This window comes from Carassius auratus, chromosome 15 (assembly GCF_003368295.1).
Source record: "Carassius auratus strain Wakin chromosome 15, ASM336829v1, whole genome shotgun sequence".
Taxonomy (NCBI): Eukaryota; Metazoa; Chordata; class Actinopteri; order Cypriniformes; family Cyprinidae; genus Carassius; species Carassius auratus.
The window spans coordinates 1,121,493-1,141,492 of record NC_039257.1 but is presented as its reverse complement, the minus strand read 5'-3'; the positions used below and the strand labels follow the sequence as shown (position 1 = coordinate 1,141,492).

The 20,000-nt window shown below is 35.9% G+C and overlaps 2 protein-coding genes across 3 annotated transcripts in view; one reads left to right on the top strand and one right to left on the bottom strand.

Annotated features, from left to right (window-relative positions):
• stard10 (StAR related lipid transfer domain containing 10) overlaps nucleotides 1-12,481 on the bottom strand; it is a 13,089-nt gene extending 608 nt beyond the window's left edge. Inside the window, exons 1-5 of the mRNA XM_026281581.1 lie at nucleotides 11,929-12,481; nucleotides 5,068-5,215; nucleotides 4,873-4,976; nucleotides 1,812-1,929; nucleotides 1,244-1,296 (exon numbers count right to left, since the gene is read on the bottom strand). Coding sequence (XP_026137366.1) covers nucleotides 1,244-1,296; nucleotides 1,812-1,929; nucleotides 4,873-4,976; nucleotides 5,068-5,215; nucleotides 11,929-12,102 — 597 coding nt within the window. The 5' untranslated portion in view covers nucleotides 12,103-12,481. The remainder of the gene's footprint in view (nucleotides 1-1,243; nucleotides 1,297-1,811; nucleotides 1,930-4,872; nucleotides 4,977-5,067; nucleotides 5,216-11,928) is intronic.
• LOC113114651 (leucine-rich repeat and fibronectin type III domain-containing protein 1-like) overlaps nucleotides 1-20,000 on the top strand; it is a 680,315-nt gene that overhangs the window by 333,044 nt on the left and 327,271 nt on the right. The gene's annotated exons all lie outside the window — the stretch shown is intronic.

The following is a 20,000-nucleotide window of genomic DNA, read 5'->3' as shown; positions in this document are numbered from 1 at the left end:
TAATAAATTATAAAACAGTGTTCCGATAAACATTAAAACATTTTTTATTAAAGAATATTAAAATACACAATGACATATTTTATTAAAATAATATATAAGTGATATTTAAGTAATGCAATAAATAGAAAAACAAAAGAATGGGAAAAATATAAAATAAACAATGGAAAATTGAATTTAAAAAAAGTTAATTTAAACATTTAAAAAAATATATATAAAAAATAAATAATTACAATAAATATTTTAACAAAACTAAATTTTAAATCCATTTTTTTTTAAATACAACTTTTTTTATTACTATTCTATTGAGTAAATAATCAAATTTATATTTAAATAAATAAAAGTGCTATTTATATAAAAATAAATAAATACACCAATAATGGAAAAATAGAAAATAACACTGAAAATTGTATTCAATAATTCTAAAGTTAAAACAAACAAAAATTGATTTTAATTATTAATGAAACATGATTACAATAAACAGAAAAATAAACTCAAACTAAACAATTATTTTTATTTTTTTCAAATATTAATAATACAAATTACACATTGTTAATTAATAAAATGAAGTCTAAACAGACCGAAACCAGCACAAAAGTTTTCAATAAAATTAAAATAATATATAATTTTTTATCAGTATGTTATGATACGAGTCTCTTAATTAAAGGAGGGGTGAAACTGAGGAGTGTTTGTGTTCATCCAGACACACACACACTCTCCAGTAACTCAATCACAGAAACATATTTAGACACAGTGCAGCTCTTTGTCTCAGAACAGTTGTTTGTATCGTGTCGCTTCACATCTACAGTCTTTCAAACTATTTCAGTTTCCTGAAGCTGAATATCCTGCATTAATATCTGTCTGTGTGATTCATCAGAACTACAGTGATGCTGTAGAAATGACTGTTCATGATGCGTTTAATATTTCACAGGATCTTTTGTCACTCAGCGTCTCTTTATCAATCAATCACTCATCTGTTCTTTCACTCTGTGATGTTTCCTGGGAAAGCTGATGACCTACTTCAGTGAACACACACACACACACGCACACACACACACACACACACACACACACACACACACGCACACACACACTAGTGTCTGCCATTCCATGTTTTCAGGGTTAATTCGGTTAGGAATGAAGAACAGATGAAAAGCTACAGAGCAAACAGCTGTCAGAGAGCAGGACAAACGAGTGTAGGAGTAAACGAGTGTAAGGATGGAGTGAACTAGTGCACTCTACTCACTTTAGGAGCCAAGAACTGGGAAGACTTGTTAACAACCCACTTGGGAAGAGAACCTGAGAGAGACACACAAAGAGAGACGGAGTTTGGTTCAGGGCTGTAGATCACACCGATCTGAGCAACACTTCAACAACGCTAATAACAATAAAATCACTGGAAAATAGCAAGAAAATAAGGTATGAAATAATGTTAAGTATTAAAAAAAATATTAATTTAATAAAAAATTTAATTAATGATAAACAACGATAAATATAGTTAAAAGTCAAATATATAAAAATAAAACTAATAAAACTAAATTATTAAAAAGGTCAATAAATATTAAAATATATAGATGCAAATTAGAGAAAAATGTAAAAAAACAAAAAAAAAACAAAGATGGCCCCATGGGTACAAGAGCTTATTAATCATATGTGTGTGTGTGTGCGTGTAAACAAGTGTATATGTGTGTGTGTGTGTGTGTGTGTGCATGTGTGTCTCTCTTTGTGTGTGCATGTGTGAGTGTGCATGTTTGTGAGTGTATATGTGTGTGTGCGTGTGTGTGTGTGTGCGTGTGCATATGTGTGTGTGTCACCTCTCGGGTCCACCTGTGCCAGGTATGTTAAGGTGCAGCTGGTGGGGCCGGTGCGTTGGATCAGGTATCCCGTCTGGATGGAAATGGCTCGCACAAGATCCTTCTTAGGAGGATATTTCTGAAACACACACAATCAATCACTGAATCAATCTATAAACACATCAAGATCAGACTGAAATGACACTCAGAACAGCATCACTATGAGCTCTCATTCAACATCCCATAATGATCGAAATGACACTCTGGCCTGTGTGTGTGTGCGTGTGTGAAGAACAGGACAGAGATAAGACACATGTGTCTCTCTCTCTCTCTCTCTCTCTCTCTCTCAGTGATGAACGACAGATCAATGCAGTGCGGAGCTGCAGCACACCAGTCTGATCATGTGACTACAGATTCTATGACACACACTGGGTGCGTTCGACTTGAAGCTCGGCTACAGACGGCGATCGGAGGAGAAAACAGACATGTCAAGCCGGACATCTTCAGCTCGTGGTGTTTGCACACTTTATCACAGATGAAGTGAATTAAATGCAGTATTTGTAACACACAGACGTTTTAGAAATGTTTTCATGAGCAACAGAAACTATTTTTACATACTGCTTATATTTTCGATATAAGCAGCACCATATTTTCAAGAATAAAGTTCAACATTAACATATAATATTTAAATAAATAGAGTGGTGTATATATGCATTTATCAGTGTTGTATGATAAACGTAACTCAATACAACAGTGCGAATACGAAAAAGCTTTTACCGTTCTAAACACAGATTGTTTCAAAGCAGCTTTAAAGTATCAAACAGGAAAATAGTGTGTCAGTGATGCAGAAGCACAATAGTAAACACTTAATTTTCAGTTAAAGGCAGTTCATCATTGAATTCAGTGATGTCATCTCTGTTCAGTTTAAATAGTGTCTGTTTTAATTTGCAATCAAGTCAATGATATCGCTGTAGATGAAGTGACCCCAACTAAGCAAGCCAGAGGAGACAGCGGCAAGGAACCGAAACTCCATCGGTGACAGAATGGAGAAAAAAACCTTGTGAGAAACCAGGCTCAGTTGGGGACCAGTTCTCCTCTGACCAGACGAAACCAGTAGTTCAATTCCAGACTGCAGCAAAGTCAGATTGTGCAGAAGAATCATCTGTTTCCTGTGGTCTTGTCCTGGTGCTCCTCTGAGACAAGGTCTTTACAGGGGATCTGTATCTGGGGCTCTAGTTGTTCTGGTCTCCGCTGTCTTTCAGGGCAGTAGAGGTCCTTTCTAGGTGCTGATCCACCATCTGGTCTGGATACGTACTGGATCCGGGTGACTGCAGTGACCCTCTGATCTGGACAAGACAACAGGAACCAGAGGAGTCCTCTGCACAATCTGACTTTGCTGCAGCTGTAATTGAACCACTGAGGAGAACGACACACTATTTCCCCATGTAATACTTTAAACTGCTGCTTTGACACAATCTGCATTGTAAAAAGCACTGTATAAATATTGGTGAATTGACACACACACACACACACATCTGAACAGCATCACAGTGACACGCTCCAGCTGTTGTAGTGAACACAGACCATCGTCACATGGTTAGTAACGATCAGCAGATTGTTAGCAGCCGAATCATTACTGTCCTGACGGTCACACAAACACACATCAGTGCGGACCGCTGACTGAACACAAGAATCAATGCAGCGCTGCACACTCAAGCATGAACAGGGCAGCACAGCAGTTCCCAAACTTATAGCAAACACATTTCCCTCTTAAATTTTAAGTTTGTTTCAATAATTTAACATATTTGCATGATTACAGTTCTCTAACGTCAGTTAATGTTCATATATTATTATTTTAAACAAATATTTCAAATATTGTAAACAAATTCGAGATTTAAATCACTTTTTCATATATTTTTATTATTCATTTTGTTTTTACATGTATACAGTATAAGACAAAACCAGCACGCACTGGTCAATTTTGAGATTTTGGTCAGTTTTGTTTCCATAACATGTCTTATTTCAGACTAGATGAAAGAAAACACCCTAAAAACACATTTGAGTGTTTGTTTCATTGCAGTGCAGCTATACGTGTCTTTAGATTTTAACTACAATACATATCTTTAAAAAGTTTTTTCTCCACTTCAGCAGCACGTACACACACCAAAACTTAGAGGTTTATTCCTGTCTATATTCTGAAGGTTTTTGCAATGGGGTTTGTTCATATATCATTCACACTGGTTTATACAACATTTTATTCCTAAAAACATGGAGAAAATGCATATATTTTAAAGGCTGTGAGTTTTTTCTCCACTTCAGCAGCACTTAAAAACACCAAAACTTAGAGGTTTATTCCTGTCTATATTCTGAAGGTTTTTGCCGTGGGGTTTGTTCATATATCATTCACACTGGTTTATACAACATTTTATTCCTAAAAACATGGTGAAAATCCATATATTTAAAGGCTCTGAGTTTTTTCTCCAATTCAGCAACACGTACAAACACCAAAACTTAGAGGTTTGTTCCTCTCTATAATCTGAAGGTTTTTATAGAAGGGTTTGCTTATATATGATACATCCTGGTTTATACTATATTTTAATCCTAAAAAAACTGAACATGTATTTTTATTTCTATTGACAGTATTTTCTATGGATGGAGTGCTAAAAAAGAGAAATCTAAAATCCCCACAGCAAAAACCTTCAACTCTAAAATAAAACAAGTGTTCTGAACCTAGATTTATTCAATGTTCATTGCATATAAGAACATTTCAGATAATATAATAAACATGTCTTAATTTACTGTAAATTTCAAATGGGGAAAGTAAATTTTAAATTGTAGTGTCTTGCCTTCATTTAATTTAAATACAATCATTTAATGATTAGCTGTCTATTTATTATCTATGACTACTATTTGTTATCAAACTAATAAGAACTAATTAAAAATAACTACAAAGATATATTAAAAAATTACAAAAATGCTAAAACTTTAATTATGGCAATAACAGTAAACATAAAAATTACAATTTTTTAACAAAAACTACAATAGTATATCAATGAGACTGAACTAACACAGCAGCACTCACAGTGTGTTTGACCGAGTGGTTCATGATGATGTAATCGTTGCCCATTGGCAGCCAGGAGCGCAGGGTGATGACATCACGGTTCTTCAGTGGTTTAGGACACTTCCCTAAAAAGAATGAACACTTACTAGCATTAACACATTAAGTTAATAGCATACTTTATTTTTTAAAGGCTAATTCTGCAGTGGCTGAACTTACAAGAGTAATAGCCCACATCTGCGTTGACCGTCAGTTTGCCGATGTCAAACGTCTCGATGACATTTGCATCCCACTTTCGCCGATACTCGATGTCGTGGAGTACGTCGTACATGGTTTCAGCTGGGATGTCCTTACACAGCATTCGACACTGAGGAGAGAGCAGAGGAACTACATTACCCAGAATGCATCACAGGCCATAAAGCATCAAGAAGAAACTAAAACCTAAAATCATAAATTAATTGCTTCAAATAAAATTTAAAAATGTAAGTACATTTAAAAAAATTATAAAAATGTATTTATAATAAAAAAATATTATTAAATATAAACAAACTTAAACTTATTTCCACTAGTTTCCAAGGCAACATTTTTCATTTAGTTTAAAATGTACTAAAATAACTAAAACTAAAATAAAAATGAATACATTAAATCCAAAAACCAAATAAAAATTACCAAAACATAAAATTAACTTACTAAGACTTCAAAAATTCAATAAAAGGGAAAATTTGAAATACAAAAAAAAAAGTTGTTAAAAAAAAATACATTTGTAGTAGTAAGACAGCTAATAATAAAACCAAAACAAACAAATTAATAAAGTTTACATATTAAAAAACGAAAAAGTTAATAAAACATTAAGTGAGAATAAAATAATAGAAATTAATAAAAATGAAAAACATTTAAAAAACAAAACAGATAAAATTACAACAACAAAAAACTAACTAAAATTAAAGTGAAAACAAATATAAAAATGGTTCAAAATACTAACAAAAACTATAATAATTTTTCAATGATACTAAAAACACATTTTGAGATAACTCAAGCGTCCATGACCCTAAAACAGAATCACACGCGTGTAACTAATGACCTACATCAGGTGAAACGAGGCTGTAGTTATTCTGAATCTGAAGTGATTTGTGAAATATTAAACCAGGCCATTAGAGCAGATCTCATCTCAACAGCACCGGTGTTTTCTAGAGCGTTCACAAGAACCAGAGAACCAACGAAAAACAGCTGTAGGCACAGAAACGACACACTAAAGTCTTCAGCCTCCAAAACTCACTAGTTATAAAGAGGAAAGTACAGATGATCATCAAGATTTATAAAGAACAACCTCACAGTGGTTGCAAACAGGGTTTATCTCATTAACTAAAACTGATCTATTAAAAAAATGTTGCTTATGTGTGTGAAATAAAGCTAAAGTAATACACAAGTATTGGGTGAAAAATGTACGTTTTTACATTTTTATTTAAAATACTTAAGTTAGTCAATTAATAAACCTGAGCTGAAGCACTAAAAATCACAAAAATTTTAATTGCTAAGAATATAATGAATAGAAAATTCACAATTAGACATTTCTCTTTTATGCCAAAAATGATTAGGATATTAAAGAAAGATTTTTGTGGGTATTTTTTAAAGCCAAATTTAGTTTTGTGATTAATTAGTTAATATACACACAAATATATATAGAAATATATATAAATTTTACTATATTAAATATTTTTTATTTTGTATAGAATAAATATGATGCAATGCAATGAAGCAGTGCAAATGACAAATAAACTGTGATAAATAATTACACTGACATGTATAAAAATGCATAAAAACTGACCCTTCACAAAGTAAATATAAATTTCTTATTAGTATTTACACATTTATAAAATATTATAAAATATCGAGGTATATGTTGCTCTGTTGCAGTTGCCGTTTCTCTGATTGGTTTAGGATTACAGCGAGTGAAGTTAATTTAAAAGGGTTATTAAATGGTTAAACAGGATTTGAAGAACAGCAGCAAACATGATCATTAATAACTCAGAGCTAATGATCAGTGTGTGGTGAGAGAGGCAGAAGGACCGAAACGCTCGAGTGGGATTTCCTGAAGCTCCACTGAACAGACTGTGTGTGTGTGTGTGTGTGTGTGTGTGTGTCTGTGTGTGTGTGTGTGTGTGTGTGTGTGTGTGTGTGTGTGTTTTTCGGGGGAAGCCCAACAGCTTTTTGGAGAATCTGACATCTACAGCCGCCCACATAGAGCTGCACAATCATCTGTGTGTGTGTGTGTGTGTGTGTGTGTGTGTGTTTGTCCTGGTTTGAAGTGCATTATCTAATGCCTGCAGTTGTGTGTTCTTTATTGAGATCTATTCTTTCTTCATGAAGACACACACACGATCTCCGACTGAAGTCTTTCTGACACTGGTGTTTGTTTCACCTGCTAACGAGCCGTACACCACACGCAGAAGCAATTAATCCATCGCCAGCTTCATTCTGTGACACTTTCAAAGGAGTTTCTTCAGAAAAATATTTGCCTGAAGCTCCTGATGATAAGCAATCCTCAAACTACTGCTGCATATAATGCAAATGAAAGCGTTATCATCTGTAGAGAGACACTGTTTCACAGACGTGATGCCCCTTTAACAAACACCACTGCAGTAAAACACACACACTGCACACATCTCAGTATAAGAGCCTTCACACACACACACAATATATATTATGTGTTCTTGTTTTTGTATCATATAAGGACATAACTCTGTATAATGACATGGGTATGACACAGGTATTACAAGGAGAGGGTGACTTATGAGGACATAACCCATGTCCCCATTTTTCAAAACACTTATAAATCATACAGAATGAGTTTTTTTGAGAAAGTAAAAATGCACAAAGTTTCCTGTGAGGGTTAGGGTTAGGTGTAGGGTTGGTGAAGGGCCATAGAATATACAGTTTCTACAGAATAAAAACCATTACACCTATGGGATGAACACACTTTACACAAAAACAAACATGTGTGTGTGTGTGTGTGTGTGTGTGAGAGAGAGTGTGAGAGTGTGTGTGTGTGTGTGTGTGTGTGTGTATATATATACACATATATATATATATATATATATATATATATATATATATATATATATATATATATATATATAAAAAATATAGTAACTTTAAATAATAGTATATTTTTATATATTTTATATTTTTTCCACAAAGTAATTTGTTTTACATATATATTTTGTTTATTAATTATTTTATTTATATTTGAATTATAATTAGAATATAAATTAGAATTTATTTTCTAAATATATATATTAATTTATTATTTATATATTATTTATTTATAATACATTAATAAATATTCATATATTTATAATGTATTAATAAATAAAGAACTTTTCTGAAATATATACATGCATGTGTATATTATATAAAAATAATAAATATAAAAATTACACACCATATATTATGTAAACAAAAACTTTATTTTGGATGCGACTGTTCACCTAAAAAATATGAATTAATCAGTATTAAACTTAACTATTAGAAATATTCATACTTTCTATTTCCATCATTTTCTCCCCCTCATGTCAATCCAAACCAGCGTTAGCTGAATGTTAATACTGTTCTTTTATATACAACAAAGCGAATGAGGACTGAATGTCATTGAGGATGAAATTGGAGTTCTTCTTGATTTTGAAGATGATAATGTTTGTTTCTGTGTGAGACGGTTTGATCTCTAGAGACGTGTCGCTCCTCCAGAGACACATGAGAGCAAACACACACTGATCACGAGGGACGGGACACTGGTGCATTACTCCTCTGTTCTCATCAGGACTTCATTTATCACATCGGTAGGTTTCTTTCTCCAGAACTGCTCAGTGAAGGCCGATGCTGAAGCTTCAGAGAATGACGGCCAGTCTACATGTTATACAAGCTGTATGATATTTAACAGTCACTGTACAATACGAATGGACAGTGTGAAGAACTTATAAACAGCTATGAAACACAAACTCAGTTTCAGGCAACAGTATGTCATGCATTTAATCAGAAAACAATACAAAAATGATCAGAGGCAGTTTCTCTTCTTAAAGGGACAGTTCACCAAAAATGATCATTTCTGGATGGACTGTTTCTTTAAGATGTGTGCTTTAAGATTACGCTGGCTACTATTTTTAATCATTGTTCCCCTCGAGGGGACGCAGGCCAGACTTTATAGTTATTGATTCAGCAGAAACACAAAGGCTCTGTGTTACAAGAGCAAGGGTCAGTTTTCACTGGAAATTAAACGACTAAGTCACTGATGATGTTAGAGACGACTGAAACTCCACACTGGCACCGTATCTGTGATCTGAAAGAGACGCTCATGTCTGAATGAAGAATCTGTTTCGGCACAGATTCATGAACTGAAAACCAGCCTGAAAATCCCCTGCTGCTCGACCTGCTTTACACTGGATATAAACCAGAGATATAGATGAGCTACATCAGAATTACAGGTTAATACCAACTGGAGTACACTCACACACACACACACACACACACACACTCTCTCTCTCTCACTCACTCACACACACACACACTCTCACACACTCTCTCTCACTCACACACACACATACACACACACACTCTCACACTCACTCTCACACACTCTCTCACTCTCACTCACACACACACACATACACACACACACACTCTCTCTCACACACACTCTCTCTCACTCTCACTCACACACACACACACTCTCTCTCACTCTCACTCTCACTCACACACACACTCATTCACACACACACACACACACTCACACACTCACACTCTCTCACACACTCACTCACACTCTCACTCATTCACACACTCTCACACTCACACACACTCACACATTCACACACTCACACACACTCACTCATTCACACACTCACACTCTCACACACTCACTCACTCACACTCTCACACACACACACTATCACTCACTCACACTCACTCACTCACTCACACACACACACACACTCACTCACTCACACTCTCACTCACTCACTCACACACACTCTCACTCAAACTCACTCACACACTCACTCGCACACACACACTCACTCTCACACACACACACACACACACTCACTCACACACTCTCTCACTCACACGCTCTCACTCACTCACACTCTCTCTCATTCTCACTCTCACACTCTCTCACTCTCACACACACACACACTCTCACTCACTCACTCACACACACTCTCACTCAAACTCACTCACACACTCACTCACTCACTCGCACACACACACTCTCACACACACACTCTCTCACTCACACGCTCTCACTCACTCACACTCTCTCTCATTCTCACTCTCACTCACACACTCTCTCACTCTCACACACACACACACACACACTCTCACACACACACACTCTCACTACAACACTCACACACACACACACACTCTCTAACTCTCAAAGTCTCTCACTCACACTCACTCTCACACACTCACTCTCACACTCTCTCTCACTCTCACACACACTCTCTTCACACACTCACTCTCACACTCCCTCTCTCACACTCCCTCTCTCACACTCTCTCACACACACTCTCTCACACACACTCTCTCACTCACACTCTCTCACTCACACTCTCTCACTCACTCACACTCACTCTCTCACACATACACACACAGGTCTGTTCTAGAGCACTGTTCCTGAACACACACAGATGTCGGGCGAGCGCCTGCGCTGGATATTCTTGTGCTGGATCTGGGAGCTGAGTGTGGGTTTGGCTGCTCTGCAAACAGAGAATCATTCCGCCTGGTTTCCCCTCTCCTGCTCTACTTCTGCTCACATGACTTTGCTTCTTTGTTTGATCGATTTCTTCCTTTTTTGTGTTTTGGTGAACAAAGGGCCAGTCCGTGTGAAGCACAGGTGAGCGGCGTGAGAATCCAACGCCTGAACAAGCAGGTTTTGACCTTTCTGAACTCTTCAATGGACTGCACTGAGCTTCCTGCATAACCTTGAGCAAACGGAGACACTGAAGGTCTGGGATTGATCCAGAGCTGAACTCGCTCCAGTCTGGCTGTGTTTGATAAACGGATCCTGACACGTTTGTCAGACTCGGGGTGAATCTCGTTCTCTAGCGGTCTCTCGCCGGTCTGAGAAGATAAACACACGTGTGGAGATCCTGCTGGGTTTCCATTACAGAGTAAACACATCCACACACATGCGTCAACACCTGCTGGATAAACCTGCTCGCCCGACACACACCCGGATGTGCTGCTAAACACACACTCACGCTCCTGAACCACTACAGCATCAGTTTAACCCTATAAATCACCAAAACTGATATTTATCCAGTCAACTGCTGCTTCCGGTGTCAAATCTTTCCTAATTGTGATCAGGTCAGAATAAGGTCAGTAATATCTCCAGATGAACTCTTTAGCTCAACTTTACTTGATTCTCCATCAATCATGTTTTTAGAAAAATCAGAGTGTCATTATTGGAGATAATAATAGCCTACAGAGTGACAAGTGTTACATTAGTATCACTGAGAAGCTACTGTAATATTATTAGTTATTATAATATATGTGTGTGGGGGGGAGGGGTTCAATTTTCATTTTAATTTCAAAGTTTTAATAATTTTATTGTGTTTTTACCATTTTTATTAGTTCTTTTTTATGTCAATACAACTTATTTAATTTTACTTTATTATTATAATACTCAATTAAATATTTTTACATAGGATTATATATATATATTATATATATTATTATTTATTTGAATAAATTTTTAAGGTCTGTTTTATTCCAAGCAATAAAAATGTTAATGTTTTAGTTTTTGCAAACTATAAACCTGAAAGCTACTGATCATCACTGCAAAAACAGAAGTGTATCAGACTTTATGAGCCATAACAGCTTGATGGATCAAATGCACAAAAACCCTGGACCATGCACTATTGTTTTTTCTTTCTAATCAAAAGTTACTCAACGCATCTTCATGGAACATGATCTTCACTCGATGTATAATTGTGAGGGATACAGTGTGTTGTTGTCTATTTCTACACATGCACCTGAGCTACTTCTGAGTGGGACACAGATATGATTTGAGCAGGAGCTCACCTTGATCCTGTGCAGGCTCTTCTCCTCCTCCAGCACCTGGATCCACACACAGATGCTGCTCTTGTTGTAGGTGACACTCCAGTCCTCCTCGGATTCACACTCGTGTTTAAACCGGCTAAACGCGCGGTCATCCGGGATCAGAACCTCTTCCTCGGACATCCTCGTCTTCATCATCCTCCCCTCTTCTGTTCTGAGACCGGATCCCGGGTGAACTAACACCGGAGTTCGCTTTTAAACTTTGAGGATTCGCTGACGCTTGCGATGGGACGCGCGTCGCGTTGTAATTAGCGCGAGAGAGACGCGCGCGTTAAACGCACCTGCGGTTTCTCTCTCTGTGAACCGAATTTCCGCGGTTTCTAATCCAGGTTTCGCGTGTGCGCGTTTAAAGATCCAGATGCGTGCGAAGAAACTGACGTAGTCTACTAATATCAGTGCGTGGAAGACGAGGAAACGCAAACGCGTGAGCAGCTGTTACATCCCGCTGCGCTCGTGCGTGCGTGAAAGATGAGCGACAGCGGGAGCGCGCAGACGTGACTGACAGCTGAGCCCCGCCCACCCTCGTGCACGCGCACAGCGCTGACGTGTTACCGGCTTCCCATCATAACCATCACATTTATCGATTCGTCTTCTTCTAAACAGTCTTGCATTGAGATTACTCTACAAACAAAACATCACACATACGAAAATCATAATTATGAGGCTTCAGCAAGTCTTTATAAAGTTACTCAGTATTTTAGCATTATTGAGGCAAAGTCATGCATGAAACTCTGCTGAGGAGAATTTGCGCAATAAATAATAGGAGCTATAGAATGACGACTGATCAATTTAGAGAAAAATATATTCAGAATTAATCAACAGATTGAGACATAATACTATTCTACTAATATTTTATCAAATAAAAACAATCAAATGTTTGCTTTGAATAAAAGTGTCTGCTAAATGACTAAATAAATAAATAAAAAGTGTTTAATAGTAAATATAATACAAATATAATAAATAATTTCAATAATTATTTATTAAATGTTAATTTTATTAAATGTATTAAATGGTGAATGTAATAATAATAGCATTAATTAAATGTATTTAATGGAACATCATCAAAAATTAAAATAAATAAATATTTTAATTAATTATAATAATTATAATAAATATTTGTAAATAGTATATAATGCATTAAAGAAATAATATTTTAATATAAACAAATTCACAACTTGTAAATTAAATGAATGAAATGTAAAAATGGAAATAATACTTAAAATAATTTGATTTGAGAGTAAGATGAGAAGAGATGCATTAGAAAGTGTTTTAGAGCCTGACCACACATCCACTATAAACCGCCAACATTGAGCAAACATCGTGATTTAAAGTGTTTAAATGCCACTGCACCAATTCATGTTTTAATAATAAAGACAGACACAGCAGGAAGCGTGAGACACACCACAGGAAGCTTGAGGTGTGGAGATGCTGGGTTTTATTTTTTCATCAAACATCTCTAACACACCTCATCTGACACACATTTACTCTACATGCATGTGTTACTCACATACACACATTATATATATATATATATATATATATATCTATCTATATCTATATAGATATATATATGTCTGAATATCAGAAATGAAAATGCAGTGCTCTTCAGTACTTCAGACTCTCATGTAAAGTCAATAGATCTCATAAGAGCAGCATTTAGATTTCCCTTCTGTGGCACTTTTCTCCATTGAGCATCTAAATAAACACTGCAAACAGTAATGCAATCAAATGATGCAATATTTTGGCTGATAATGATCACAAGAAGTTCAGATGTTCACATTCAGACAACCATTTAACCTCTAACTCTACAGTTTATATATTGAATATTAGAGCGGCATGTTCATTCTAAAACTTTGTTTCAATGTGAGTTTTAGAGCTTAGGGTTAACCCTTTGCACTAAAGTCATTCTGTTAGTGATGCAGAATAAAACATCTTGTGTTTTATAAGTCAGCATAAACGTCCAGTGATGCAGTTCAGCTGAATCTGAAGGTAATGTATTAGGCATGAAGTAGTATTCAAGTCTAATATTCATATTTGCATTAATATTCTGCTTTGGATCATCTGATGACAGAGAAAGTGTTGCTCATGTATTTCGTGAGTTAAGGCGCCACCTGCTGGTCACAGGCGTCACATGCTCATGATGCTTAATAATGAGCCTAATACTAGTTATTTCAAAATAATATAGTAAAACAATATTATTATCAAACTCTAAGCTGAAGCAGAAAAAAATATCTTTCCTCTCTCATCTTTATCCAGCTATGGAAAAATGAAAAACTCTGGTTAATTTGCAAACTTTTTAATATTATTGTGTGCATATGCATGTCCAAAAATGTTACTACCCTTAAAAGTTATAAATAAATAAATAAAATGACACTTAACACCTATAATGTTACATAAAATTCTAATTTAAAATTATTTTTAAGCATTAAAATATGATGAATCTCATGCAAGGGTAATTCATCATGATATATACTAAAATATTACTATAACAATATAATATCAAAACTTGAGATTAAGGTATATATACACATATAACCCTAAACCTAACGCTAACCACTTTTATAATGTTACAAAGAAAAAAATTAAACATTCAATATAATTAAAATTTTCTATGTGTGTCAAATATAAGTAATGGTTTTAATATAATGTATAATATAATGAATTTCCTATTCCTAAACAGAAATATCGGTCTATTAACAATAAAAAATATATTATATTATATTATATTATATTATATCATATCATATCATATCATATCATATCATATCATATCATATTATATTATATTATATTATAATTTAATATACGCATGTACAAAAATGTTATTACCAACTTTCAAATAATCGGAATAAAAAAGACTACATAAAATAATGATTTTTTTTTTAAATCAACAATAAAATGAAATAAGATAAAGTAAAATAAATTAAAATAACCCTTTCTGGGAGTATGCGCGGCAGTGGTGACGTTATTAAACTACACTTCCCATGATTCCGCGCGCATCACGAATGTTTTTATTTACCGGACACACGTTTATGCTCACGATCTCTGATTCACCTGCCGAAAATCATAAATCGGCTGTTGGTGAGATCAGAGGAGCCCGGACTCTAAACATGCCACTTTCTCTGTTAACGGAACCCGTTGTTGTTACGGTCGCGATGTTCCTGTCATCGGCGCGCGTCCTGATGCGGAGGTCACGCAGTCTGTCGCCGCTCCGCGCGCTGCAGACGGGCCACGGCGAGGCCTCGCGCTTCCGAAACCTCTGCGAGCTCGAACCGAACCGGAGCCCGGTGGCCAGCGGATTGCGCGCGACCATGAGGAGTGTCGCGAGTGAGGAGTCGCGCGTGCAGTACTATCAGCTGGCCAGCAGGTGGCGCGTGAGTCTGGAGACCCGGCGGAGCAGCGGGGCGAGTCTGACCGCCACGGGGCGCTGCAGAGGCGGACACCAGAGCCGCTCAGAGTCCGCTGCTGCTGCTGGAGCTGCGGACGTCGCGAGCGTCGCGAGCGTCATCTCCGCCGCGGCGCTCGCCTTCTGCTTGAAGAAAGAACGCGATGATAAAGATCCTAAACACTCCATACACGCCCTGCTCACACAGAACAATCAGAGTTATAATAATAGTTTAATATACACACTTATAAAATTACATAAATCATCTGAAAGCTGAATAAATCATGTCTCCATTGATGTGTGGTTTGTAAGAAGGACAATATTTGTCTGAGATACAACTATTTGAAAATCTGGAATCTGAGGGAGCGAAAAATCATCTTTAAAGTTGTTCAAATCAAGTTCTTAGCAATGCACATTACTAATCAAACATTAAGTTTTGATATATATATGGTAGGAAGTTTACTAAATATCTTCATGAACATGATCTTTACTTAATATCCTAATGATTTTAGACATAAAATAAAAATGCATTATTTAGTCCCATGCAATGTATTGTAGTGTATTGTTATAAATACACCTGTGATAATGAAGACTGCTTCTGTGCTCAGTGTTGGGGAAGTAACTTTTAAAAGTAACGCATTACAATATTGCATTGCTCCCTAAAAAAAGTACTAATTATGTCAGTTACTTTTTATGGAACATAATGTTACTGTTCAGTTAGTTTTTAAATCTGGGCAGGGCTTGCATGTTTGTTTTTAATATAAAAAAGTATACTTTTACAAATGTTACAACTAATATCATACACAAATCTGTCTTTTTTATTAATAGTACGGTTGAATTGGATCATCGAAGGTCAGTAGCAAAGATATTAGTTAATAAAATGGGATTAAATACAACTGTTTCTGACTGTTTTTATTGTTTTTGAGTAAACACATGTTGATGTTTAGTCTAGAACTACAGTGAGATCATGTTCACACACAACACTGTGTCACCATGGCAACACCAGAGCTGTCACTCAACACATGGAAACAAAGTAACTGGTGACACTGATTTAAAACAAAAAGTAACAGTGATGTTTCCAATAAACAGCAAACGTTTCAGTTCAGACACGGTCTTGTGAAAAGAGTCCATTCAGACAGAACAGACTGTACAATATGTAATAATAACAGTAATATTCAGGATTCACATCCGGTGAGGGCTGACATTAACTCCATCACTAATGATAATACATGCATTTATAATGTTACAAAAAAGAGTTCTTCTCTAAACATTTCGGCTCCCTGGAGATCACCTTTCTAATATCCTGATGTGTTCCTGCTCCAGTCTGTCTGCTGTCTGAAGCAGCATGACCATCATTAGTGTGTAAGTACTGATTGAATGCAGAATAAATATCCAAGTGTTTTGTTTTTATTCGACTCAGCTGTTGCAGTTTTAGAAATGTTAATTTGTCGTTGAAGATCTGTGTGTGTGTGTGTGTGTGTGACGAGAGTAAAACAGTGAACTGGAGACAGCTGGGTTGGGTAGGGTCACTGAGGGACAGTTATAGGTCTGCAGGTGTGTGTTGAGCGTCTGGACGTCTGTCAGAAACTGAAGAAGCAGTCCAGTGTGTGTGTGTGTGTGTGTGTGAGAGTGTTTTGGGTTTCTGCTGTTGGGCTCTGAAAGGCAGATGGCTGTGTGTGTGTGTGTGTGTGAGAGAGAGAGAGAGAGAGACCAGATGTGTTAAGTGTTTTAAGTTAGAGGTCAGTCTGGTGAGGACGAGGAAGTGTCACAGCTCACTATTGACCGTAAACACACACACACACACACACACACTTACTCTCTCTCTCTCTCTCTCTCGGTGTGTGTGTGTGTGTCAGGTTGTTGGCGCAGGGAGCCGATCCGAACACTCGACACCGTTTGTGCTGGACACCTCTCATGGTAGCTGCGATTAACAGACAGCACAAGTGTGTGTGTGTGTGAGAGAGTGTGTGTGCGTGAAAGAGAGAGAGAGTGTGTGTGTGTGTGTGTGTGAGAGAGTGTGTGTGCGTGAAAGAGAGAGAGAGTGTGTGTGTGTGTGTGTGTGTGTGTGAGAGAGAGAGAGAGAGAGAGTGTGTGTGTGTGTGTGTGAGAGAGAGAGAGAGAGAGAGAGAGAGAGAGAGTGTGTGTGTGTGTGTGTGTGTGTGTGAGAGAGAGAGAGAGAGAGAGAGTGTGTGTGTGTGTGTGTGTGTACAAATGTTTGTCTCAGTCCTGATCACTCTGAGCTCTTAATTACTGCTTCATTAGCTGCTGCTGTAAACACACGTACAGCAGACTCTGTGTGTGTGTGTGTGTGTGTGTGTGTGTGTGTGTGTGTGAACTCTTTACCCAGAATGCCGTGGCAGAGCTTGCGTGTCAGAGGCCCACAGAACCTTTCATTTAATTGAATTAAAGTTCACTTAACAAACACACACAGATGGAGGAGAGACAGAAGGAGAGAGAGAGGAGGTCACCAAATCCAATTTCTGGAGTCAATGTCACCCCTCGTCTGAAACGGGACTCGATTCACTGTGTCAACACACACACACACACACACACACACACCCGAACACAGAGGAGAGTACTAGTTACTGAGTTTAACTACAAGCTAACTGTGTAGAGAAGAGACTAAATCTGTAGTTGGTGTCGTCCCAAACCTGCATGATTTATTTCTTCAGTCTAATGTTGTTTAGTCCTCAGTGATCTTCAGAATATCAAAATAAAGAAACTCCTACAGGTCTGGAATGATAGGAGAGTAAAAGATGAGCTTCTTCTTTGTTTGTTCTTTGCATTTTAACATTATTTCTGGATAATAAAGCAGATCATTCTGTAAAATGTACAGATGCTAAGGAATTTGTGTTTTTTAATGATTTGAACTCTCTATTATTCTCCTTAATATACAGTAAAAATACTATATATGGTTTTAAAAATCAGCATGAAGACAGTATAACAAATATTGCTACAATGTATAAATATTCTTTAATATAAATCATATATTTTATAATACTAATATCTGTGTTTGTGTGTATATATACATGTATTGTGCTTCACAGTAAGGATGTTTTAATAAGTCTTGTCTGTCAGTTTGATCCAGTAATTCCTCAAAAAGAAGGTAATATTAAAATCTGTGCATCAAGTGTTAATGCAGTAGTTCATCCAGAAGACTGACTGCAGTGATGGTGTGTGTGTGTGTGTGTGTGTGTGTGTGTGTGTGTAATAATACATCACGGCTCCTTTCAAGTGATTTTGATAAAAACAGACGCCTAAACTGTTGAAACCGTCACTCTCTCACTCACTGGAAATTGATTAATGGTGTTTCTATCAGTGTCTCTATTGAAAATATTATCATTTATCACAGACGCCTCACTCTCTCAGTGTGTGTGTGTGTGTGTGTGTGTCTCTGTTATGAGTGGCATAACTCACAGTCCTGTGTCTTCCTGTCATTCAAAGCCCTGGTGGCCAATCAGAGCTGCAGGGGGAGCGAGGCTCCGCCCACACATGGCTGTGATGCTCTGTCTGTGTTTGATGGAGTGATGAGCACATCACAGCGTGTGGAGATGTTTGGTCTGCTTCTGAATGTAGGGTTTAAGTCTCAGAAGGCAAAATGTTATGTTTTATTTTTTTACCATATTCCTTTTAATGTTTAAATTCAATTTCCAGCAATCAAATCCCATGTCTAATTAATTAAAGTAATAAAACGTACACAGTTTAACATCAGTTTTATTAAAAGTTGACATGAAACATGACATTTTTGGGACCATATGATATCTTTTCATTCATTAATTCATTAATGTTACATTTTTTTCCATTTCTAAATTTCTTTTTAATGGGTCATTAAATGTTGTCATGTCTAATTAACTGAAATCATGAAACTTAAGAAAAAAAAAAAAATTTTTTAGGGCAATATGAAATAAAGTACATTTACTCCAAATTCCATTTTACTTCTCATTTTAAAGATTTGATTAAATTATAATAATTTATTTATGATTCAATTCACATTTGTTAGTTTTGTCCAAATTAAAACATGCAAGAAAAATTGTGTGATATTCCTTAAAAAAAAAAAAAGTTTTATAGTTTTTGATTATTATCATTATAGAAATACAGTATTCATTACAGTTTGTATTATTTCCATCACTTTGATTCACATCAGTTTGAGCAATTATTGGTTATAAATTCAAAAGAGTTTAAATAATTTCGATTCACTCCAATTTGATTATTTCTCAGATTATATGTTCATATGCAATGATATATTTAAATAACATTTCCATCAATATTGAAAAAAATATTTTTTTTTGTGAGATTCATGTGTAATTTATAATGTCAAATATATATATATATATATATATATATATATATATATATATATATATATATATATATATATATATATATATATATATATTTTTTTTTTTTTTTTTTTTTTTTTTAAGGGTAAATGCAATAATAACATTGATCAGATCAGATGCAGATCAGATACAATATGGTTTAAGTTGAAAAATATTAAGTTAAGACTCTTTGTGTCCAGACTGACTCAGAGATTATGAATGCATGATGAGGGTGAAACTAAATGTAATGTGCATATTTAACCCAAAATACTAAAATGAATTTCTGAAGTGCACATGAATCTTGTAGCAGATCTTGTGGAGTTTGGGGTGGT